The sequence below is a fragment of the Chelonoidis abingdonii genome, chromosome 8 (assembly GCF_003597395.2).
Source record: "Chelonoidis abingdonii isolate Lonesome George chromosome 8, CheloAbing_2.0, whole genome shotgun sequence".
Classification (NCBI taxonomy): Eukaryota; Metazoa; Chordata; order Testudines; family Testudinidae; genus Chelonoidis; species Chelonoidis abingdonii.
The window spans coordinates 93,952,217-93,977,152 of NC_133776.1; the positions used below are offsets into that span (position 1 = coordinate 93,952,217).

The following is a 24,936-nucleotide window of genomic DNA, read 5'->3' on the forward strand; positions in this document are numbered from 1 at the left end:
CTATGATATCCATTTCCACCTCTAATATTGATAATTGACAGTGAATTAATCTGTGCTTTCTTAGGAGAGCACTACAATGTGTACTCAGATATATTCCTTTTGAAGTCATATCCATGGGACTATTTTCCTGGGTAATGGCTATTCAGCATGGTTAAGGCCTGTAGAACTGAGTCTGGAGTGATTTATCAAGAGGTTGTGAGATGGCATGACAAAGAAGGTAGGGGCTGATCACCGTAAGGTGGTGATTATCATTGCAGGGGCAAATCAAAGATGGGATCTTCTTTTTCTAAGTGAGAACGGCCCACTCCTACCTCTCTCCCCTTTGAATTAAATTCACCAAAGGCTAGAATACTGTAGGGAAGGGGGTGGGGGATGAGACTTTGCCCAGATTCTTCTTGCCCAGGAGTGGGATTTCCACACAGTAATAAAAATGTCATGTAAATTGAACCAGTGCTGTTAAACAAGGAATAACAGTCTTTCAGCCTGCCTGCAGAGTTGTGAATTGCATCTGATTAGCAAAGGAATTCTCAGTGAATTTCAATTCTATTCCTTTGCCACAGCCGAGAAATATTGTTCACTATAAATCTTACTTTACAAATTACCCTATCAATTGCTAATATTTTTGTCCTCTTGTGACACCATAAAATAGTTTACAAATCCCTTATAATGCTTGTCTTGGAAAATATATTTGTCTTTTTTTTTCTCCCCAAAAGAAGCTTCTCCGTGTTTAAAATGGAAATAATTTAATTCCTATTCAGTGCATGAAAAGATGTGAATGGGGACATTTTAAATTGAAAGCCTCATTTTCCCTCACTGATTTATCTCGCTCTCTGCACTCTCGCCCACACAAGTCAATTAGCAAGTGCAAAACACTCCAAGAATACGTGAAAGCTTCTATTCCACTACAAGAAGTAAGAAAGCAAAATTACTACTGCTATTTAGCTAGCGTGTTAGGGTGTGTCCGCACTGCAGTCACAGAGTGTGGATGCAGCTTGCGTAAGCATGCCTGAGCTAGCATTAATCTGGCTAGCTCAGGATCCAAAGCAGTGAACCGTGGCAGCATACACTTCAGCAGAGGCTACCCACTTGAGTCATTGGTTACAGCCCAGGCAGGTTGGTACAGCTTACACTGAATCCTGTGCTGCAGTTTCACTGCTCCAAGATCCATTACATTCGACAAACCCTTGAATGCTTTATAGACAAGTAAGAAGATGATGACTCTTCCCTGAAGAGCTTCCAATATTAAAAGACAATATACAGGGGAATAAGTGATTAAGCAACGAAGCCCACCATACAGCTTGTTAGTTCAATGGCTTCTGTCTGGAAGTGTCTACGTATGTGTCCTTTCATCTACAATCTATCTTTCTTGAGGGAACAACTAGGGTTTTTGTGCCTGTTAGAAATAGTGGCCCAGATCCTCGGCTATATATGAGAAGTGTATATCACAGGGTGGGAGTTAGCCTACAGATGTGGCTGTAGATCACATGTTGATTAATGAAGGCCCTGATGCTGCAAACAGAGTTACCTGTATGTACACTTATGTGCCTAACATCAATGAGAGGGACTGTAATCCCTCTGCACCTAAGTCATTGTATCTCAATTTGCTGCATGGGAATTTGGATCCCTGGGTGAAGTCAACAGCAAAAATCCCACTGACTTCAGTGGGACCGGGGTTTCTCCCTGTGTATGTGGATCCCTTTGCAGGTTCAGGGCCTGCGTTTGTTAAAATTCTTCTTTGCTTCCCAGAAAACATGGCTCTGTCTATTCACAGGATCAGTTACAAAATGCAGCCATTTGGAGATTGCACATCTTGTAATATTTTGTGTTTGTACAGAACACATTTAAAGGAATTTGTCATGAGCTCTGTTCTGTGGGTAAAAACCAAACAAAAGGTCTAACCCCATTAGGAGCTTCCTAGAGTTTGCTGCCTTTACCTCAGCCCACCCCAATATTGAAGCATCTCTTCTCATTTCCATGATTAGATCCCCTTCTACTGAGTTTATTTCTCTGCCATTTTAATTAGCAACAGAATAAGTGACAATGATTCTCAGTCCAAGTGCAAATCTTTTTTTTTTAAGAGAGCTCTTTTTAGATGATGCTGCGTTATTTAAGTGTAGCGTGAATGGCTGGTACTTTCATTTTAAATGGCTTTGGAATAATAGTTTATTTTATCATAATTTTAAACTATCTTTATAATTGTCATTGTGTGTAAGATTTGCTCATTATAATAAATCTAAGCCTGGGAAACCCTGAAAACTCATGAACTGCTTCTGATTAATTCCCCCAGATATCTTCTTTGTTAGCTGTTTTATTCCTTCCCTGCAGTGTGATTTGTGGACCAAAATGGGGAGCATATTGTTTACCAATAGAGAAGAAAGACGGGCCAGGGGAAACTATCTCAACAGATACAAAGAATATTAATAAAGAAAATGGACTTAATTGATTGGACGTGTAATGAGTCAGCCAGATGGAATGCAAGCAAAAATTTAAGTCTGCAGGCTGAGCATCTTCTCTCTGGAGGTTCCCATTCTGTCCAGAAATGATGCAAATTCAGCTTTTCTTGCAGTATTTCAGCCCTTGCAGTCTGTGCCAGAACCAGGAAATGCAGAAGTACACAAGAATTGAAGATAGTTGTGCAAAAAGAAGCAATTCAAACTTTTCCAAAATTCAAAGATATGCTGGGGGGGGGGTGGCAGTTCTGAATCTCAACACACTTGTGCAGATACAGTGTAACTAGAGAAAATGTGGCTCCCTCCAGTATGGTTTCTGAGAGTTTGTCTCAGATCGCATAAGGTTTCTTGGTTTTAGAGACGGAATTGAAAGGGATTAACATACTGTAACTAGGTGGTTTAGAGAGGCACTTGAGTCACAAGTTCAATGCACACCCAAACTGTAGGGGTGGTCAGAACCCAGAGGCAAATCCAGATTCTGGACCACAGGATCTGGATGCTGGATCTAACCACCCACAAACTCCAGATCACTATGTTACAGCTGAAACCATCTCTTACTTTGGATCAGATTTTTAAAAGTTGTCCACTCTCATTTGGGCATTAAAATTTGTTGCCAGATTTCCCAAAGTGCTCAGCATGCTGAGTGCATGTCTGGTCCTGAGCTCTTCTGAAAATCTAATACTGAGCACAATGGGGCCCCCATCCCAAGCGATACTTGGTTGAAAATTGTCTATCTAAATTGTTTTTCTGTGGGGGAAAACAATGGGTTTTTTTTAATTAAGTGAGCTACTTTCCATGGAAAAATTTTTCTTTTTATTGAAAACTCCAAAATCAAAACATTTTTGTTTCAGCCAAAAGTTTTCAGATCTTGTTTTTATGATGAAAAGTCAAAGTTTTACTTGGCGGGGTGGGGGGGCTTTTCCAGCTAGGTTTGCATTACAAATGATAAACAAGTCTGTTGCTGTAATTTTGGGCTTCCTTGGGGAATGGATTTTGTTCTTTGGGAAACCTTAATTTATTTTTCCAAGAGTCTTTACTGTTGTGATTGCAGCACCTATAGATGTAACTGAGCTAGCATTGATCTAGCTAGCTCAGGTGGCAAAGCAGGGAAGCCACTGCAGCATGGGTAAGCCATCCAAGTAAGTCACCAGGATCCCAAGCACGTTTCTACAGCCCGTGCTTCCTTGGCTTCATGATTCCAGTACCCGATCGAACTAAATTAAAGATGTGCCCATAAGCACTTTGCATTCTTAGTGCACTGCATTATACATGGTGCATGTAAAACTGTACTATAGTCATTACAATGCTACGTTATTTGTGAGTGCTGTGCAGAGTTCCTGATGCATTTTTCTCACATATTATGCAATAATACGCTAAGAGGGCTGAAGTGACTCCGGTGGCTACAGAGCTGATTATGTAGACGCTGCATTTCCTGTTGCAAACTTGTTAGATGTCTTTTACAGGCAGCTGATCAGCACCAGTGTCATCATCAAAACCCATCTGGGTTTGTTTGTATTGGTTGGGTTTGATTTTTACATACTGCTGCAGGATTGCAGGAACCCAAACCCTTCCCCTCTGTGCCTTAGATCATGTGAAAGACTGAGCCACAAATCATTGATCCTCCACGTGGTGTGCCCATAAAAGGGGAAGAGCAGAATCCCAGCGATCGCTGGCTTTCCGCAGAGCTGCATACCTGCTTTCGTAGGTTTTCCACCAGAGCACAGTATGCAACCCTGCTTCTGCAGCACAGCCTCATCTTACTCTTAACTGTGGCCTCATAGCTGTCTTTCCCCGTGCATGATCCTCCCGTTTCTTCTCCACCTATTAGGGGCCCTTTCAGGTCTCCTCCATGCTGCGTAAGTGGAAGGCAACCTGTGGCCTTTTGTACACTGTGTGGCATATGGTGATCTTTTCAGGGGCATCCTGTCCCTATCAGACTAAGAGGAGACGTCATTCTTCCTTTCAGACTCCTCAAAGAACATCTTGGAGAGAAAGAAGTGGAATTAACATTAACCTTTGATGCTGTTGGGGAGGCAGACCTGGCTAACTACACCTGCCACGTGGAAAACCGAATTGGACGTAAGCATGCCAGTGTCCTTCTGCGTAAAAAAGGTATTTAACTCTCCCATGCCTTAGAGAATGGGGTGAGATCCTGGCTCCACTGTAGTCAATGGCAAAACTCTCCTTGACTTCAAAGGGCCAGGATTTCTTCCTGTGTGCTTATTGCAGCTAAAATACGTGCGCCTTGTGGCATATGTGTACCATTAAATGTAACATTGTTTTAGAGAACTACTGAGCTCATATTTAGACTCAGTAATTGAGTAATATGGCCCCAGCTCCAATGAAGTCAATGAAAGGATTTCAATTTAAACCAGCTGCAAATTTGAAAACACACACTGTTTAATATTGAAGTTCATTGTTTTTGTATTTCTCGTTTATCATATTTTCACTGATTAAACTGAGCATTTTAAACAGTACAGGTGCAGGTTGATTTATTACAGTAACAAGAAGGAAAACACTGCTACAGAGGAGACTGTTCATAGAATCATAGAATTTTAGCGTTGGAAGGGACCTCAGGAGGTCATCAAGTCCAACCTCCTGCTCAAAGCAGGACCAACCCCAACTAAATCATCCCAGCCAGGGCTTTGTCAAACTGAGCCTTAAAAACCTTTAAGGATGGAGATTCCACCACCTCCTTAGGTAACCCATTCCAGTGCTTCACCACCCTCCTAGTGAAAGAGTGTTTTCTAATATCCAACCTAGTGCTCCACACTGCAACTTGAGACCATTGCTTCTTGTTCTGTCATCCATTACATCCAATTGATTGTTAATCCATTACCATTGTGTTTACCTTTACCAAGATATTTGCAGGATTCACTGTGCTGAAAATGGCAAATATTGCAAGTGCCATGATATTTTTAATACTGTTGGTTGTAGAAGAAACATTCAAATTAGTATTACCTTTTAAGAAACTCGGTGGTTTAGAACAAGCCATTATCTTATACAGAATGTAAAAGGTATCTCACTAGAATCCTTCCCATTTTGTTAATTTCAACATCCCCTCTCATTTGGAATTAGGGTGACATTTAGAGGGAAAGACTCCATCAGCCTTTCCCCACTGTCTCCCCTCTGCCAGAACCTTTCACTGACATGTACAGCTACACACAGCAGTGTGGACACAGCTTGTGTTTCACTGCCATGTATAGCTACACATACCCAACGTGTGGTGTAGACATGGCCTTATGGAGATCCCCATTCAGTCTCAAATGAAGCATTCCAACAGGTGCAAAAGCTGTGAAATTGTATCTATTGGAAAAGCAAAACTGAGAAGCCACAGGAAGCTCAGGAAGCAAAACTGAGAAGGCACAGGAAGCTCAGGAAGCAAAACTGAGAAGGCACAGGAAGCACACAAAAGGGTTAACAAATTGGGCGCATTGCTAGTGTTACTCTTGGTTGGAAATGCATTTACCAGAAAAGTAAAGTTATTTTTATATGTGCACCTGGAAGTTTCCATATAAAGGTTGCTGAAGCAGTATTTTGTTTCCTTTACTGAACGTTTAGGGTGCACAAGGAATAGTAACAAAATTCAAGGCATTTCAGAATGCTAGTGCCACTACAGAAGAAATATTGCTGAGTATAGAATTTGGAAATTGGAAAGGACCCCCACCTTTCAGTTATTCTATCATCTCCCCTTGCACTGTGACTGGATACATTTCATATTCACCCTAGAGTGTCACCAGTAGTTGAATTTCAGGTCTTGCCTTGAATATCCCCATTGGTGGCAATGCGAGAGTGATTCTTGGCTGCTTGTCCCATTGTCTAATTGTCTGCATATTTATAAAGTTCTAATATTTAATCTAAATTTCCTTGTTGTGCCCTAAACTAATCAATTCTTATCCTATTCTAATTGCCCTTTGTCTCCCTGTATGGACTTGCAAAGTACCCACAGAGCGATGAATATTAATCATGATGCTCCAATTATAGTATTAAGGATCAAAAAGAAAGTCAAACTTTAATTGTTGAATGGAGTTTCTGGATTAGGCACTGATCCCTTAAAGACAGGGCCACCCGGGTGGGAGGCAATTTGCCCCAGGCCCCGGACCCCACAGTGGCCCCACAAGAATATAGTATTCTATAATATTGCAACTGTTTTTTTATGGAAGGGACCCTAAATTGCTTTGCCCCAGGCCCCCTGAATCCTCTGGGGGGACCTGCTTAAAGAGCATGTTTAACAAGGAAACTGTTCACGTGCTTAGATTAAACGTGTGCTTAAGTCCTTTGCTGGATCAGTGTTTTAATTGTCTTGCAAACAGGCAGGTTCATTTCAAAGGATAAAAACTACAGCTGTACCTAGGCATCAAGAAATGTTGGTGGTATATCCACACAGTAATGGTGTTTTATCTAGTTATTTAGGATTCAGTGTCATCCAGAGTGGGGCAATTTTGCCTACAAATTAAACAACTACAGCTTTAGATGGACAACTTTACATGGAAACCAGTCTGATTGTCCCACTTCTGAAAACAAAAACACGGGTGTGTTCTTGAGCCATGAATACCACAGTCTATTCTCTGTCACACAGTTCTTCACTGGTGTCTTTCAAAAACACTTTATTATTTGCTTTGATATATTTTAAAATGTATTTTCCACACAATCTTTGCCCCCACGCTGCCTGAGTATGCCTGTTACTTGGGAGTCCATAGGTTATGCAGTCCTCATTCACCTACCAGCAGCTTTCCTCAGTAAATAACAAGGAAATAGCTTAGAATTCCCTTTAGATGAATTTGAAAACAGTCCTTGGCTTTTCTGATAAAAAAAATATCTAAGTGCACTATAAAATGTACTTCTTACAACAGAAATAACTTGTCAGGAGCTGCTGAGTCGAATCAATCAGTGGCCCGAGTTGAAAGACGCAGTAGGCTTTTCAATGAAAGGATATACTGCAACAATATCAGCTCAACACTTATTTTCAAGAACATCCACTTCACATCAGATATAAAGGAAACAAATTTTGTATTTGATGTCATCATTAGCCATGAAGGAACCTTCTGAGCTTCACTGAGCTATTGGTTACTGGGTATTTGTAGTTCTCCTAGCATTTAAACCAGCTCAGTGCTCCAAATAATATATCATGGATTAATCTTTTTCATTATTTTAGATAAGAAATATTCTTTGCAACTTTTCCCTTTACTGATTTTCCCTCGTGTAACAGCATAAGGGCCAGATTCTTAGATGCTTCGTGCTCCACAATGCCTTGCTGCACAAGTTATCCCATTGACTTTAATGGGACTACTCAAGGAGAAAGGGACTACTCATTGTGACTTGGGGCCTGAATGAAATAGATCTGAATGTATTTTTTGGTTTTGATTGAAGTAATGGGCTAGACTGCAAACTACACCAAGATTGGAGACAGTGCAGCTCAGGGGGGAAAGGTCTCAAGGGCTGGTCTACACCGCGGGAGGGAATCAATCTAAGTTACGCAACTTCAGCTACGTGAATAATGTAGCTGAAGTCAATATGCTTAGATCGACTTACCACGGTGTATTCACTGCGGTAACTTGACGGCTGATGTTTCCCGTCAACTCCACCTACTCGTCTCACTCCGGTGAAGTACCAGAGTCGACGGGAGAGCGCTTGGCGATCAATTTATTGCGTCTACACTAGACACAATAAATCGACCCCCACTGGATGGATTGTTGCCCGTTGATCCAGCGCATAATGTAGACATCCCCTAATAAGTCTGGGCCAGTCAAGCACTGAAACAGTCAGCCAAAGGGACTGTTGGGCCATCCCACATCCCTTCTTACATATCAGTTAAGCAGAGCGGGAGGGTGGGTGACATAGAACCAGCTACACACACAGGGCTGAGTACATTTACATTTAGCCTAGTCTCAGTCCCATATTAGCAGAAGATAGTGACAAACTGGGGCGAGTTCAGAGGAGAGGAAAGTTATGAGGAAAGATTAAACCATGTATAGCTTGGATATTTATGTGGTCTATGGGAGGTACAAGTCAGGCTAATGGAATGTAGTTAAGAAAGACAAAATTTTGGAAGAGTGTAGAGCTATCAGACTGTGAGTAGTCTCCCTAGGGTAGTTGCGCTACCTCTATCATGCAGGACTTTGAAAATGAGCACTGAGAAATGCAGAGTGACTTTTTCCTTCTCGTACTTCTGTGGGACTATGCTTTCTTGCTGGAGAGATCTTGCAAATTGGAAATTGAAAATTGAAATTGAAAATTGAAAATAAGTTGAGGGCATCTGATGGTTAATTACTGAAACATGAAGCATTGCTAAATGAAACTAAGCCCAAAATGTGCCCACCTAATGTTCTTTTTTCAACCTGAAGATGACATCAGTGGCAGAATGATACTTTTTCTTAGCATCTGAGTTTTTGCAAACTTTATGCTTCTAAACTTTGTCTCTTATCATCCTAGTTCTTTGCTTTATGTCTCTTTGAACTATATATGTCAAAGTGGTAAATATCTGCACTGAAATCTTGTGTAAAGTAATCTGGGCTGTTGGTGATAGCTGTGTCAGATTGTCGTCTTGTAAATTTTATGGATGGATGAATTGCAAAGCAACGCTGAGTAGTTCTAGTGTCTATTCTATGTTTGAGAGGACACTTCAGTCTGATAATGGGCACCTCCAGGTCTACAGATTTATTTATTGTAGGTCATTCCAACTTTTGTCATTGGTTTGTCAGTGACCAGCAGAGCTCTGGGGACCTGGGTTCTATTACCAGCTCAGCCACTGGCGTGGCGTCACATCGCCAGTCTGTGCTTCAGTTTCCTCATCTGTAAATGGGGACAAAGACTCTTACCTTCTTTGTAAAGTGCTTTGAGATCCATTTATGAAATGTGCCCTTTATAATTATCATCATATTAGCATTTTCCTGGTGCAACATCAGCTGTAATCTATAAATGTTTACGCCAGGCTCCACTTGTATGGCTCCAAACCCTGGCAGTTTTGCATTATACCATTTCCTGAAGGCTAGAATATTTGGGCTTTGTTTGACCAGAGTACTGAGATGATTAAAGAGACAAGGACTCTCCACAGAAAACAATCCTGCCCATGGCCTACAAAGACACACAGGAAATGTTAGGATTGGCTGTAGAGATGATACAAATGGTTGTTATGGCTTATAGAGAGAAGGACTCAAATTTTGTAGGTCTCTACAGATTCATCTTAGTTATTATAAATCAATGGGCCCTTATTGTCCACAGTGTTAAACCTGGGTGGAGGCAAGAGAGAGGGGATTACGTTTGACACCGAATATACAATAGAGCATAACGGGTCTTTCAGCTTTGTCCATTGAACAGCACAGAGGAAGGTAAAATTAAGAGCAAAAGTGAAGAGAATGATTAATTTATTTTCCAAAAAGGAAAAATCTTTATCTCAATAAATTCTCCAGTACTTTCCTGATGTCACTCTTCCATGTAAACAGTCACTGTCATTGTTACAAGGATGTTCTGTGGTTGTAAATGGCAGAGAGATTGTTCCTGCGGCCACAATGGGAGCTGATATTGACCAATCAGTCCTGAATTAAAACTTTGAATGGAGGGAGGGATAGCTCAGTGGTTTGAGCATTGTCCTGCTAAACCCAGGGTTGTGAGTTCAGTCCTTGCGGGGGCCATTTAGGGATCTGGAGCAAAAATCAGTACTTGGTCCTGCTAGTGATGGCAGGGGGTTGGACTCCAATGACCTTTCAAGGTGTCTTCCACTTCTAGAAGAGAAGTATGTCTCCTATTATTATAATAAAAAATTCTATTCCGTGGGAAATTCTGATATTTCAAAATATTCTTTCATCCCGATTTCGAACAAAAAGTTGAAATTTCAGAATTTTCTGTGAAATGAAAAAAAATTTTTTTTTGGCAAACATCAAAAAACCCTTATTGAAGAGCTGCAGTTCGTAAGGTTACACCGCTTGGTTTTGACTTTGTCTTATCTAATAAGTAGTATATTGGCTATAGTATATTGATGAAGAAACAATAGAGTCCAAACAAAGCGTTTGGATCATTTTTTGTCAAAAATTTGGACAATGTCAGTATGTTCCAGTGAAATTTTTTGATTTCATCAGATCAGCATTTTCCAATGGAAAGCTGTTCCGTCGGGAAGTTTTCAGCCAGCTCTAGTCCCTTTTAAGATATAGCACGTACTAAGCAAAAGTTTGAGAACTCCCACCTTACGCACATTGGTACCTTTAGTATGCATCATACCAACAAAAAAAAAAGGCACTTAGCTGTGTCGTGTACATCCCTGGCTTCCCACTGGCCATTAACACTGGACATGAACATTATGTTATGCACTCTAGAGGCTAGAACAGGGGTTCTCAAACTGGGGGGCGGGAGCCCTTGGGGTCACGAGGTGATTACATGGGGGTCGTGAGCTGTCAGCCTCTACCCCAAGCCCCGCTTTGCCTCCAGCATTTATAATGGTGTTAAATACATTAAAAACACTTTTTAATATATTAGGGGGGTCACACTCAGAGGCTTGCTATGTGAAAGGGGTCACCAGTAAAACAGTTTGAGAACCACTGGGCTAGAACAATTCTCAAATGAGTTAGCCAAAGCCCTGGCCTACCAGATCAAATCAAGTCACCTGCTGACTTTATAACTATAAAAGTTTTATTTAGTTTGCATTGGGTAACTAGAGTCTCCTAAATAACAGTGAAGTCCATCTAGTATAATTACTCTTACAAACCATGTACAGTATTTGGCGCGTTGTGCCAAAACAGAATATACAATTATCCTCTGCAAGCTATTTAGAGACTGATTAATACTCTCTGTAAATTCACTGCATAATTCCCTTGTCGAAGAGTTATGACTATGGCCTCAAATGAATTTTAGGTGGCAATTGTAGACTGGCAGTAGAAGGAGTGAATAGGTAAAGTATGATAATAGTTAATGAACTGAAAATTGGGTAGACTTAATTTTATAATGGCAATAAAGAGAAGCTGCTCAGTTGTATATGGAATTGCACACTGAATTAGTGCAATTAAAGCTTGGAAGGATCATAACCGGTCTGTCTTTTTCTGCTTATTCTAGATTTGATCTACAAAATAGAGCTTGCCGGAGGATTGGGAGCTATCCTTCTTCTGCTTATTTTGCTTGTGACGATCTATAAATGCTACAACATAGAGTTAATGCTATTCTATAGACAGAATTTTGGAGGTGATGAATCTACGGATGGTAAGTAGTCTCTCAGGGAAACTGACTATAAGCCCAAAAGAGATATGGGCCCAGTACTGAGGGACCTTAATTTTAACTGAAGCCAAAAGGTGCCTAAAGTCAATTGAAATTGAAGGTATTTAGCACCTTGAAGGATAAGGCCCAAAAATCCTATTCCAAAATCCACTGAAATTAATTGGATTTCTATTGACTTCAATGAGCTGGCAATAAAGGAATTGTTCTGAAGCCTCTTTTATAATCCTTTTATTGAGGACAAAGTGTGAATGGATTCCTCAGAAGAATTCAGTTAGGTGAAAATCAGTTCTGACCCTTCCTCGGATTTCTTAAATTCCATTCATGTTTCCCAGCATCACTCCCAATAAGAACAGCCACCAGTAAGGTGCATATTACGGATATTTCTTGCTGGACAATTTCACTATATTTGCCGATTTAAAAGAATCAGCAAAAAATGCAGTAATTATTTCTGTTAATTAATAGGTCGATGCTATTTCTCCCCACTCCCCGCCCCCCCAATCAAACACTAGTTAGGAGCAGGAAAATAATTTAATGCAGATATGTGGACTATTTCAGAGGACTCACTGGACTGGCAGTTTGGTGTAAAGCAGATAATTTTTAAATGCTTTCCCCCTTCATATCTATGGTAGGTTCTTAACTTGTCTGCAGTGAGACTACTCGTGCTTAATAAGCATGTACTTGAGTGCTTTGCTAGCTCAGGACTTTGGTTTGACACATGAGGTTTGATTCACCACTGCATTATTAGCTTCAAAATCAAAGTTTTGAGATACTGTAAAACGGAAGCAACCCAGATGTGACTCAGGTCCATATAATTTGTTCCATGTTAGTGTACTCTGTGTCTGCCAAAGAGCTAGAGTGGCATTTTCAAATGCTTCTAAGCCACTTGGGAGCATAAGTCAGTGAACGTCAATGCGCCTGAATCACTTAGGCACTATTGAAAATCACAGACCTAAAAAACCCTATATTTTGGAAAAGAAGAGGGGAAGGTTTTTTCCTCTTATGCAAAAATAACCGGTTCCCCTGAACTATTGCGTAGGCACCAAGCTGTGTCAGTGTCCAAATAATAATCCTTTCCATTAAACACTGTATGGATATGTTAAGGGAAATCCTGGCCTTTCTCAATTTTGCCTTTGGCTTCAATGGGGCCAGAATTTCATCTGCTGGCTTCAAGAATGTGTATGCTACTTATGAGGCAAAGGAAAATAATTTCCCTCTTACTCTGTCTGCATTAGTAGAACTGAGAAACTGTTTAAATATCATGACACAAAACAAATCTCTTCCAAATGGTCAGAATTCAGACTGACAAGTCATCAGCTAGGTTCTTAGGTGGTATAAACTGGTGTAACTCTTTTGACTTTATTTCACACCAGCTATTACTTTGATGCTTCACGCCAGCTGGGTCTGTAGCTCAGAGTGCCAAACTCAACTCTGAATTGCCTGGGTTCTGTTGACTGGTGTCATCAGCATCAAGTTATTGCTATTTTTAATGTGATTTTTTTTCTTGTTTGCTTCGTTTTCATTTAAAAAACAACCCTGGTTCCTGGAGGTTTAGAGAATGTCCTTTCAGCACACAGGTCATTTTGTGCACCTGTTAAATTCATAGGCACTGACTCTGTTCGGGAGTGGGTGGGAGGTGCTGGGAGGAGGGGAGGAATGGGGCAGGCATAGGCAGAGTGAGGGCAGGGCACGCTTGAGGGAAGGAGTGGAGTGGGGGCAGGAGAAGGTGGGAAGGGGACAGAGCCTTGGGGAAGGAGGCAAGGACGGGGTGGGAAGAGGCAGCATGAGGGAAGGGACTGAGTGGGAGCCAGGCCTCGGGCTGAGTGGCAGTGGAGCACCCACGGGGAAAGCGGAAGGTCGGCACCTTTGGTTAAATTTGAAAAACACAGTTGTATTTCCAATGGATGTTCCAGTTTGTTTAGAGGTATTATAGCCTAGTGTCTTATCCACAGAGGCACAGAGCCTTAGTGAAATCACAGGTTCTGTACTGATATTCCTTCTGTCTATGCAGAGTGCGTTAAGAATGAGGACAGGCATAAAGGTACTCCTGTATAGATCCAGTTACTGGATTGGGTCCTAAAACTATTTCTCATTTATTTTAAATGGTGGTGCTGAAGCCAGGTGGATTTGTTTTATTCTACAGTTAAAAAATATCTTGTGTAAGTTTTCTTAGATAAATTCACATCCTGTACAGTGTGCAGCTATATTTTTAAAGAAAACGTTAAGGATTAAAAGGTCCTATTCAGAGGCCTTTTTTTAAAAAAAAAATTAAAGCAGAGATTTTATCTAATTCACCTGACTCCATGAGCCAAAACTTTAAGGAAGACACCAAATATCACAAGGCTGACAATAAGATCATGAGAGTTGACAACACTGAAGTGCACAGTTGGATGCATAAGTGAGCATTTAATTTGTCTTTGCAAATCAGATACAAAACACGTGCCTAGCGTTTTAGAAAGCCAGACCCAGGAAGTCCACACGTGTTAAATACACACAGACACTTGTGTTTCCCAGACAAAATATTTTTTTCTCAATAGCAAGTTAGATTTAAAACAATGTTCACACATTTGTTAACCTTGACTATTAACCTGCTCTACATCGTAGCTTGATTGTTTTGATTTCACTCTACTTTAGAGCCAATGTCAGTGGTCATCCCTGGGGTTGGCTTTACTACCTTGTCAAGGGCCTGAACTGTAAGTGGTGACATCTGCCTCCCTGATCACCCATTGGCTGTCCTCTGAACACCTTCTGGCAGGTTCCATTGTTGCCTAGTGCGTCAGATTTTGGAACAGCCTCCAGACCTGTCTGATTTTAACCTTTGTGCTGCTGGTCTTCCTGACTCAGCAGTGCTGCCATCCTTGCCATTCTAGTAGTTTGCTGATATTGATGAAATGTTAGGATATCAGTTAAACTAGATCCCATGCTGCTCTGGTGATTAGAGGCAGATCTGTTTCTGTTAACTGAGCCATTGAAGGTAATCACGCAAGACCTAGCTCATCATATCAAAATTTACCAAACTGTCTCAGAACCAATAGTTCACTTGAGCACCCTGTTTTCACCGTGAAATCAATTCCACAGCTAAGTAAACAAATGCCCACATCTTGTCTGCTTTTGCTCATGAGCCACAGTGGACTAGATTTATCTAAGGAATATTAGGGAAATAGTCACCATGTACAGAGCAGCAATTAATAAATCACATTCTCATCAACTATTTATCTTCCTTTAATACGAAATATTGATGAACATTGACTCTGCTATAAAGATCTTTTCCAGTTCTTTGCAGAAAATTGGTGCTTAATAATCGCATGTTCACGTACTTCTCTTTTTACTACATTAATGATTTGATTTTTCATTTTCTGTAAGAAATGACAGCTTGTAGCCATCACTAGAGACCTTTCTGTTAAAACTTGACTCTTTCACATATGTATTTTTCCCACTATTTCTGAAATAGCTGTAGGACTATAATAAAGGTAACGGCCATTAACTAAGACAGCATTACAAACCCCAAACATTAAAAACGATGAATCAGGCCCAAGAAAACCCTGAAATTAGCTTAAAAATCATTAGATTTTTTTAAAAATTGAGTTTCTTTATATTTGCCTTTTGGATTTTGTACTAACTCAAGTTGTGTTTTCAGGCTTATTTCCACAAACACAAAGGCTTGGAACTTTTTTCTTTTAAAAGCAAGCTCAGATTTTCCCCTAATCAAATGAATCCAGGAACTGGAACTTAAAGAAAAAATCCAGTTATCATGAGACTCACAACAACATTGCAAGAGTTGGCTACACTGCTAAGATGCTGTAATACAATGTGGGTGAGATTGTCCCCATCTTGTTCTTGTGGGGGTAAGTGGCACAAACAACCTTAACCTCTGTTGTGCCTCTTCTGCCAACTCAAGGGCCAGGTCAATTATACTACTTCTTTAAAGTGCCACTGAGGGTGCAAGCCATCCCTCCACATTAACCAGCAGAGATGGCCAGCAGCTAAGGGAGGCGCTCAAGTAAGTCAGGCAGTGAACTCTGTGAAAGGCTGGGTTTGATTAAGGCACAATAACTACTGGAGTTTCCCTGGGAGTGGTGCACCTCTGCACTTCTTTCCCTCCCCCACCACCGCCCAACATACACCTGTACCAATCAGGCACAGTCTGGTCCTTCATTATGTATAAAGGACAAAGAAGCCCAAGCTGCAACATTTGGACTTTCCCAAAGCCTGTTCGGGTGTGGGACAGTCTCCAATGCACCTGTTTACCTTTTGCTGAACCATACAAAGCCATAATTTACCAGCTCAGCTTGCAAAGGGAAAAGAAGAAGTGACAGATGAGTGCCATCTTCTTAAAACTTCTATAAAAAGAGTTGGATAAAATGAGGCTTATGAATACCCACTGATAAAGCCGTATGGAGTTGAAAGTTATGTATAAAACCAGGAATAATTCACAACCTCTATTATGCAATATGGAACACTTGTGTTTCACCATTAAAAGTTTTTGGTATAATGCAGTGGTTTTTAAGCTTGATATTGAACAACCAGGAAGAAAATATTTTCACCAGTACTGCATTCCTTACACGTGCAAAATCCCCACTGACCTCATGATAGGAGTTATGACACACAAGGGTTTCAGAACTAGGCCACAAGACAGTTTACCTCTGCCTAGTACATTTACAAACAGATGACTGTGAATAGGCTTTTGTTTCTCTACAGACAACAAGGAATATGACGCCTATCTCTCTTACACCAAAGTGGATCCAGATGCATTAGACTGTGATAATAACGAAGAGGAACAGTTTGCACTTGAAATACTGCCAGATGTTCTGGAAAAACATTATGGATACAAGCTCTTCATTCCAGATAGGGACCTGATCCCTAGCGGGAGTAAGTACTTCTGAACTTTGGGTTTAATCCTGTCTGATGCTATTGGGAAGGCATGTTAAGTATAGAACAGAGATAGTTACAGTTCATTCTCTTTGCAAGCCTGCTTTCAGAAGCTCAAGAGTTTCCTAAATACACGAAGGTGTGACCTCCGGCTTAGGGTCTGATCCTGCACCAGTGAAGTCAATGGGAATTTTGCCATTCACGTCAATGGAAGCAGGATCGGAGCCATACAAAGGGGGATTCTGCAGAACTGTAAGCCATAGTAAAAAGGCTCAGTGTCAGACAAAGGTAATTGCCAAAGGCTACTAGGAAGGATGATCGGTACACAGCGAAGTTCTAGTGTATCATTTAAAATGGGATCTCTCAATAATTATTATTCAGGCAAATACTTATTTGTCCACAGCAACCTTACCAATACAGCAATTCCTACTGTCTTCTACTTTTTTTCTGATTTTACAGTGAGCAAATATTATACTTCTGTTTCCAAGTTAACGACATCAGCTGAGCCATTTTTAAACTAGAGTTTTGTCCAAGTGCTGCACTGATAATTTGTACTGTGTAAATAATCCCAATTTTCCAAAGGGATGTGCACTGTTCAGTTATCTGATTCTGTTGCCCATTTCTAGTTAGTGAAATGCAGTTGTCCATTTCAGATCAATTTCACTGCAGTGGCCCAGTATTCTGCTGCATGTGTTGATGTCGGTAACCACAATGACACATCTATAGCTGTTTGGTTTTTTTCCTGATTTGTTGTGGGACAAGTAAAAATTGACATTGTAATATGCATAATATTCATGGATTCTGCATGCACGGTTTGTTTGCATTTATACCATGTGTTTTTGCCAAATAGTTGAGATGCTCCTGTGAGAAATATGCTTTTGAATATTAATTTAGTTTGCAATGTCTGTATTCAGTTAGCTTCCACTAAGACGTGTTAGAAAAGGGAACTATGTACCTCTGTGTATGTGTTAATGTAAAAGAAATATAAACATAAAACCCAACTATGTCTGCTCCTAAGCAGATGTACAGAAAGCCCTGCCCTATACTGAGGCAGTTATAATCAGCTGCTTTAGCAACTTGCCTGCAAAGGAACCTGATAATGTTTCCCCAGTACCACCAACCTCCACTGCACACTCCAAAAATGTGGGCATCTTATCCCTTAAGTATGTGGAGGAATTGAAAGCAGAGCCACAGCTTTGCCCCCCGCCTCGCCTCAGTCAGTGGCTAGTCAGAATGCACATTGCCTCTTTGTTACACATGGAGCAAATGCTTCCCTGGTGTTTCTGAAGGCCTTATAGCAGTCCCTGCATTTGCAGCCTGTAAGCGATGGCTACTTACCCTGTCCCTACTGCAGTGCTCCTTTACCTCTACAAGCCATCAGATAGGGTCTGACCTTACACCACTGAAGAGCATTGCAGAATTGGTCCCTATCAGCATCAGCATATCATACCGCTTCTTAGCAGGAGTTAGAAAAGTCAAAACATTCCCTTCTCTCCCCAAAAGAAACTGTTAAATGGAATTGAAAGGGTTAAATGCCTAGGCAGGACTCTGTTCTTTCCTGGCTCAGAGTGCAGACTGGGAAGCGTAATCCTTCTGGTCTGAGAAACAGTTACGTTAATAGGTAAGATACTGTTGAGAGAAAACACAGATGTATTTGCCATAAAAATCCCAGTGGGCTTGATCACTAGCAGGGATTATAGTAAGTAATTGTGGTTCAGATACAGTCCATGCAGCAGGTTTTTGGTTTTTGTTTTTTTTCATGTAGCAGTAGTACAAAGTGAATTAAAGAGAGAGTTTAAACGTATCCTTTTAATGATAACATATTGAAGGTGAAGATTTATCTGACACGAGTCTGCTTCTCCCAGCTGCTACAATAACTAGCATACAATTTTATGTTTGGCTACCTGTCATTCAGACACTCAACAAATACTTGTCATCATTTTGGGTATTCATTTAACATCTCCTGGAATGCTCATTTTATGAACATTCACAAATTTAATATCTCTTTTCTCCTCTCCATCATCTCTGCTTCAGCATTATGAAAGGGCTTGATTCTTTCATACAGAACCTCAAGAATGCTTAATCAAACTTAATGACGACAATGCAGAATAAAATATGTACTTGAATTGGCATGATTTGTGTGCCTGGGATTTGTGAAAAAAAGGAACTGTATTTCTAGAGGAAAAATTGGACTTTTGTTAAAAACTGTTCAGACACACAAATGTATGTATACCCGCATATATGTATGGAACATACCTACTTAGATGTTCTATTTAATATTGACTTTACATTACAAAGGGTTATCTACAGTAGATTAAAAACAGAACGGACAGAATAGACTGCATAGGTGCTCCAGAGAAGGAAACACACAATTTATTTTTTAACGAATCTCTCAAAAGCAACAGTTCTATCAGACTATCTGGTTCTTAGGTGCAGATTCCTTCCGGGGGAAAAACTGATTTATTTTTCTAGTGAAATGCTTTCATGTACTGTATTTTGTCATCTGATGACACTCAGTATAATGCAGCACTTTCCCACCAGATGATCTGGGGTGTTTCTTCATATAACTTTTCTTGTGCATTTAAGATAATAAGATTCGAATGCTATAGTCAATCGTGTATCCTTTGGAAGGCTGGTTGTTACAGATAATCTCTGCGATGGTAAACTGCTGCCACAGGAGGGTGTCCATTATTGCTCTGACTTCCCGGCATGAGGCAATGCATACAGTTGCTCTCTGGACTGGGAAGTATCCAAGTATAGATTTGTTAAATAGCGTTTGGTGGTTTATTTTGTCTCAGGGCATTTTTGAACAAACTGAAAAGCTTACCTCAGTAAAATCAAAGGGCAAGTTTGATTGTGGTTTAATTAAGTTGATTCTTAGTTTAGCCACTGGAAAAAAAATATATAATAGTCTCTTTAGGTGGAACAGAATGGACAAACACCTGTCAGGGATGGTCTAGGTACACTTCGTTCCTGCCTCAGCGGAGGGGGATGGACTAGGTGACCTCTCAAGGTCCCTTCCAGCTCTGCATTTCTATGATACTGTCTTTATATGCAGGATATAGAGCCAGATGGGCAGGCTACTCAGGGGGAGTGAATGGGCCATTACCTAGCCTCAGATACCCAGCAGAGAATTTCCCTGTTGGAGAGGGAACTTCCTGCTGGTATGTCTGTGCCATATTCAAGCCCTGCACTTGAGCTCCCGCTCTTGAGCTGGGGGGGAGTGCTGGGGACAGGAGGGGCCATACGGGGGGGAGCATGTGCAGCAGCTGTCATTGTCAAGTGGGTTCCAGCAGCACAGATCAAAAGGCATCTTCCATTTTGGAAAATGGGAATCTGGCTTGCGGAGGCCAGATCAGACAAAGGCAGATTGCTGCTTACAGCAAGCTCTGCTTTCTGTGGTATGGGATACTTGAATAAAAATAATATCATAGCAAAATACAAGTGATCTCTGCCTTCCTGAGAGAAGCACGGGGAGAGAGGAGGTGTAATGGAATCTACCTATGTTGGGATCCCAAAAAGCAAGAAGACCTATTTGTGAGTCTATTCCAATAAACTAACTGGGTGTCCCTAAACCTCTGATGTCCAGAAGCTGGAATTGGACAACAGGGGATGGGTCACTCAATAATTGCCCTGTTTTGTTCATTCCCTCTGAAGCATCTGGGCATAGTCAGGACCCCAGGCACGCCGGGATGCCAGGCGACAGCAGAGCCCTGGCAGGGGGCGGCAGCTGGGATGCCAGGCGCAGAGGGATGCCAGGCGGCAGCAGAGCCCCAGGCATGGGGCCAGCAGCACAGAGGGACCCCACGCGCAGGGCGGCAGCCGGGACCTTGGGTGGAGTTTAACCATTACCAGCAACCGATAAGCATCAAGCTTATTGGTTAACCAGTTAAACTCTTACATCCCTATTCTGTGGACGGTTGTGATTTTCATGAAATGCCATTTTCTAATGGAAAAATATCCTGGTGGAAAATGTTTCACCAGTTGTAGCTGTTATATGGATGCAATAAATACATGAAATCCCAAAGTCCTTGCTCACTGTTTTTCTCAATCCTTACTCAGAATACAGTCATTGCCTGATAAATGGCTTAGTAACTGAACAAGGACCTCAGGGTTTGGACCTGAGTTTTAGTGGGGTAAGTTCTATGACCTAGAAAACTTCCTGTAAATCTTGTTGCTGGGTAATCAGCTTGCCCAAGGGGACTCCAAGTTCATCATAATTTGATGAAGCTGAAGAGTAGCGGAGATGACACAGAAGAACCCTTCAGCCATTGCATTATTCAGGAATAGGGGATATTAAACATAGGTCACTATATATCGCAAAGAGGAGACTGATGTTACTGGAATTATATTTGTCACAGAGGAAGAGGAAATTCAACTTTCACTTCTAGGGTCCCAGATTGGTTACCGTTTCAGTGAACCTGGACCGGAACATACTTCAATCCCTTTCTCTCCCCATCCCCTACCGAAACTATGGAAAAGCCTTGATCTGTATCTGATCTTCATAACCCTGGTCTTACCTCTGTGACAGGCTGGATTGGAGCCTTGAATACTGACACCCTCAAATGCTGGGGTAGTTCAGATCCAAATCCAGAGTGTGGATCCAAACTTCACAGCTCAGGCCCTGCCCAATGTGCAGTGCAAATTAATTTGTTGGTCCAGTTCGTAGTATATATGTGTCCACATCAGTCTGTGTAATTACACTATAGTGTACAGTTACCACACAGTTTGACAAATTTGACACAAATTGAACAAGAGATCAAGGGCTATAGTAACATGCCAACCCAACTCACACTTATCCTCCTAACCGTTGAATAAAATTCCTCGAGATGCCAAAACCAGGATGAGTGGGTGCCATTTCATCCCGAATACTGCAATGAAGCACATTGGTAGCTAGCGGTCCCAGACTGTAGAGAGTGAATAGTTTTGGGGCTTAGGCACTGAATTTGGACACTGAACTATAGCTGGCTCTGCCAATCCTCCTTTGTGTCTTTAAGTAAATGATTTAATCTGACTGCTCCATCTCTACTATTTAGCCCAAGTGAAGGGCGAGAAGATGTCTCTGCTCTCACCCTCCCCTTCCACCTGTAGATGTTATTACCTGGTTAATTTCCAGGTCCTTTTTCCAGGGGCTTTGCTTGACCACTGCAAATGAGGGGAGGGAGTTGGCAGGCCCCATGCTTTCCCCATATTCTTGCCCAGGCCTAACACACAGGCTAGCCATACAAGTTTTCTGAAGATAACTATTAGGAACTGGGCTTCCAAAAAACAAATGATCTGGGGGCCTATGCCTCCCTGATATAACTCTGGCCATGTACCAGGGAGGATGTTTGCTTTTTATTCATTTTATTTATAAGTAGGGTGGCAAAAGTGAACCAGGTCATTGAAACCAAGCTGAGAGCTACAGGCTAAGAAGGAAGGTCTAACGTAATGGGAGATTTCCCCTCTGGCTTGTATTGTTTCATCTTATTTTTGTTCTAGCACCTATTAGCAAAGGCGATTTTATAAAATGGAACTAATAAATACACTCATTGCGATATGTGCTGCATAAGGCAGTAGATGGCTTTGGTATTTGAACTTTACTATTTCCTTTAGTGTCTGGTGTGAGATCCTAAAAAAAAATCTTTATGTCATAACGCTCCATTCAGAGTACATAATACATACTCTATAGTGCTACTGCATTTACCGTCCATTGTGTTCCTCTTTACGTCTTTGCTTCTCTGTGTCGGCTTCCAGTCAAGTCTGACTCACAAATGCTAAATGGGAAATTACACAGCTTGCACGGTCAGACTTGGTGTTCCCACTGCCCTTTTCAGGGTTGTTGCATGCTCTTTTCTTTTGCTACAAAGGGGAGTCCCGATTCTGCAAACCAGAGGCTAATGTGTTTTCTCATCATCATCTTTAACCAGCTTATACTCCCACTAAAAGAAGAACTGCTGTGCCTCTTGAATTTTGTAGGGTTTTGGTTCTTTGTTCACTTTCTCATCCTCTTCTGCAGTACGGTACCTACCAGCTAAAACAGGAGACAAAATGGACCACATGTTGCCTGAATCAAACTCATAAATAAAATGTAAAAGATGCCTTTTGCCTATTTTGATCAATGTTAAACATTTCTCCTTCTGTTTTATTTCGTTTGGTTGGCTTGGTTTGGTTGGGTTTTCTGTTGTTTTTCAGTTTGTTTGTTTTTTTGTCAGTGGCCATGCTACTTCACTGTCCTTTGAGAATCTTTATGGTCACAAAATGCTGCTGATCAAAAGCAGATTATCTTGATTGAGACAGGAAGCAGACTTTGAACCTCACAACTTCCACTCCCGGTCCCTCTCATTTCTGGCCAGATCCTCAACTGGTGCAAATCAGCACTGAGCTGTTGAAATCAATGCAGCTGCGCTCATTCCTACCAGCTGAAGATTAGTGATGCCACTCCAAGAAATACAATTGCACTCAAGTAGTTCTATGTTGTTTATGAAATTTGCAGAACTTTGTGATTATTTTTTGTTTTCCAACTGGTAGTAAAATTGGCAGAGGAGAATTCCCCTACTTAAGTTTCACATCTGAAATGTTTTCTCAGCGCTCTGTTTCACAGATGGCATAAAAGCAACAGCAGAATATTCTGCGCCTGTTGCAAAAGAATCCCAGCCTGCCTGTTTCACCACAAGCAGGGACATTACAGAGAAGGCAACAATGTTGGCTTTGTTTTAGTGCACGTTTTCCAAATCACAAGGCAATGTTCCCCTATAAAAATAAATGTTGTGTAGAGATCTTGTGTTAGGTCCCAGCCTCTGTCTACCACCACAAGGGAACTGGATTCTGGACATAACTTGACAGCAGAAAATTCTCCTGGAAGAAGAGACCTTCCTGCTGATGTGACGCCAGTACAGCCAGCTCCTGTACCAGCCACTCAGCCTAGCCCCATATGGTGTGTTCATGGATGGGGCTGTGCTGATCCTCCACCGGTATAAAGCCCCTTAGGACCATAACCACGTGACATAAGTTAGTGCAGCTCCAAGACTCCCTGAACTCACACGGGAATCTGGCTGGTACAGACTCAGGGAGTCACAGGCTGGAACTTGGCATACTGCTGTGAAGATATTGGAATGATTGTGTATTTAGGGGTCGAGCAATTTCAAAACCTGCTTTCCTTTCCTTTGGGATGCATAGAAGGGTGCGTCTAGTTGTGTGCAAGCCACTATTCTCAACTCCATCCTCACTGCCCCAAAGGATCCCTTGTTCACTGGTCAGGTCTGTCTGTGACCCAGCTGCAAACTTGAGGTTTGAGAAAGGACTCTGAAGGTAACCTTGTAAGGGCTAATTCTGGTCACCTGTAGAAAGAGCTCTAAATGTCCACCCATTAAACTGCACACAGCAAAATAGAGGAGAAACACAGATGGGTGAAGAGCTCATATGGGGAAGCCAGGGTGTCTTTTTTCCCCCAGATCGCCTCTTCAGCTATAGAGGATATAAAAGCTAAGTCTGGTGAGTTTTCAGTTGAAATGATACAATATCAGCTTTATTGTTGCAATTAAAAATATCGCCACAATTTCTTTAAAAAGATAAGTGCAATGGATTGATTTTTTTAAAAATAGTGTGTGTGTTGTAACAGACATGCATAGTACCTGCGTAGCTATGAATAGTATTAAACTGAATATGTGAGACTTTCTGAAGTGACTGGACAATATTGTGTCCTATGCACTTGTACACACCCGTAGTCTGAATTTCTTGAAGGAGGAATGAAAATGTATCAGGAAAGATGCATGATGGTTTGTTGTTTTACTGTATCTTGCAGATCCAACCTCTAATGATGAAGCTTCCCACCTAACTTCTTTCTTTTTGGGAGCAGAAAGAAAGGAAGAAAATGAAGAGTCTGAGCTGTTGATACATTGGGATAATCTCTTTCCATTGTATTGAACATTTCTACCTTGCCTTCAGTTTTGTTTCACCAGTTCTGCTGATAGCTTTCCTACTGCCGCTGATCCCCCCCCCCCATTTTAATGCTGAATTTTCACTTCAATAAGTAAACATTTTAGAGAGAGCAATGTTTTTTCCTTAGAAAATATCAGTTTAAAAAAAAATCAAAGAACTGTATATGCTGCATGAGTAAACGATCATAACACTTTAACTAAAAAGATTGTTGCATAAACAATTGTACTGTATGTGTATGTCTTGAAATGTTTGTTTGTCTGTAGGGTGTATAAAAATTTGCTTTTGTCATATGTGAAATAATTTTTTCTTGCTGCTAAGTGGTGAAATAAAACGCTGGTAAAGGCAGATTTTATGCTAAATATACCCTGAGTCTCCTGAAATGAAGATATTTCTGAATGTCTGTTGGCCTATTTCATAGCTGTTTGTTTGGTGGGAAGTAGTGTCAATAAGCATGCTGCGGCATTTTGCCTGGGACTATAAAATTAAGTATTACAGTAAA

General features: G+C 41.1%; 1 protein-coding gene across 1 annotated transcript in view; it reads left to right on the forward strand.

Annotated features, from left to right (window-relative positions):
- IL1RAPL2 (interleukin 1 receptor accessory protein like 2) overlaps positions 1-24,936 on the forward strand; it is a 556,252-nt gene that overhangs the window by 528,807 nt on the left and 2,509 nt on the right. Inside the window, exons 8-10 of the mRNA XM_032767086.1 lie at positions 4,417-4,562; positions 11,493-11,636; positions 16,347-16,517. Of these exons, the coding sequence (XP_032622977.1) occupies positions 4,417-4,562; positions 11,493-11,636; positions 16,347-16,517 (461 nt within the window). The remainder of the gene's footprint in view (positions 1-4,416; positions 4,563-11,492; positions 11,637-16,346; positions 16,518-24,936) is intronic.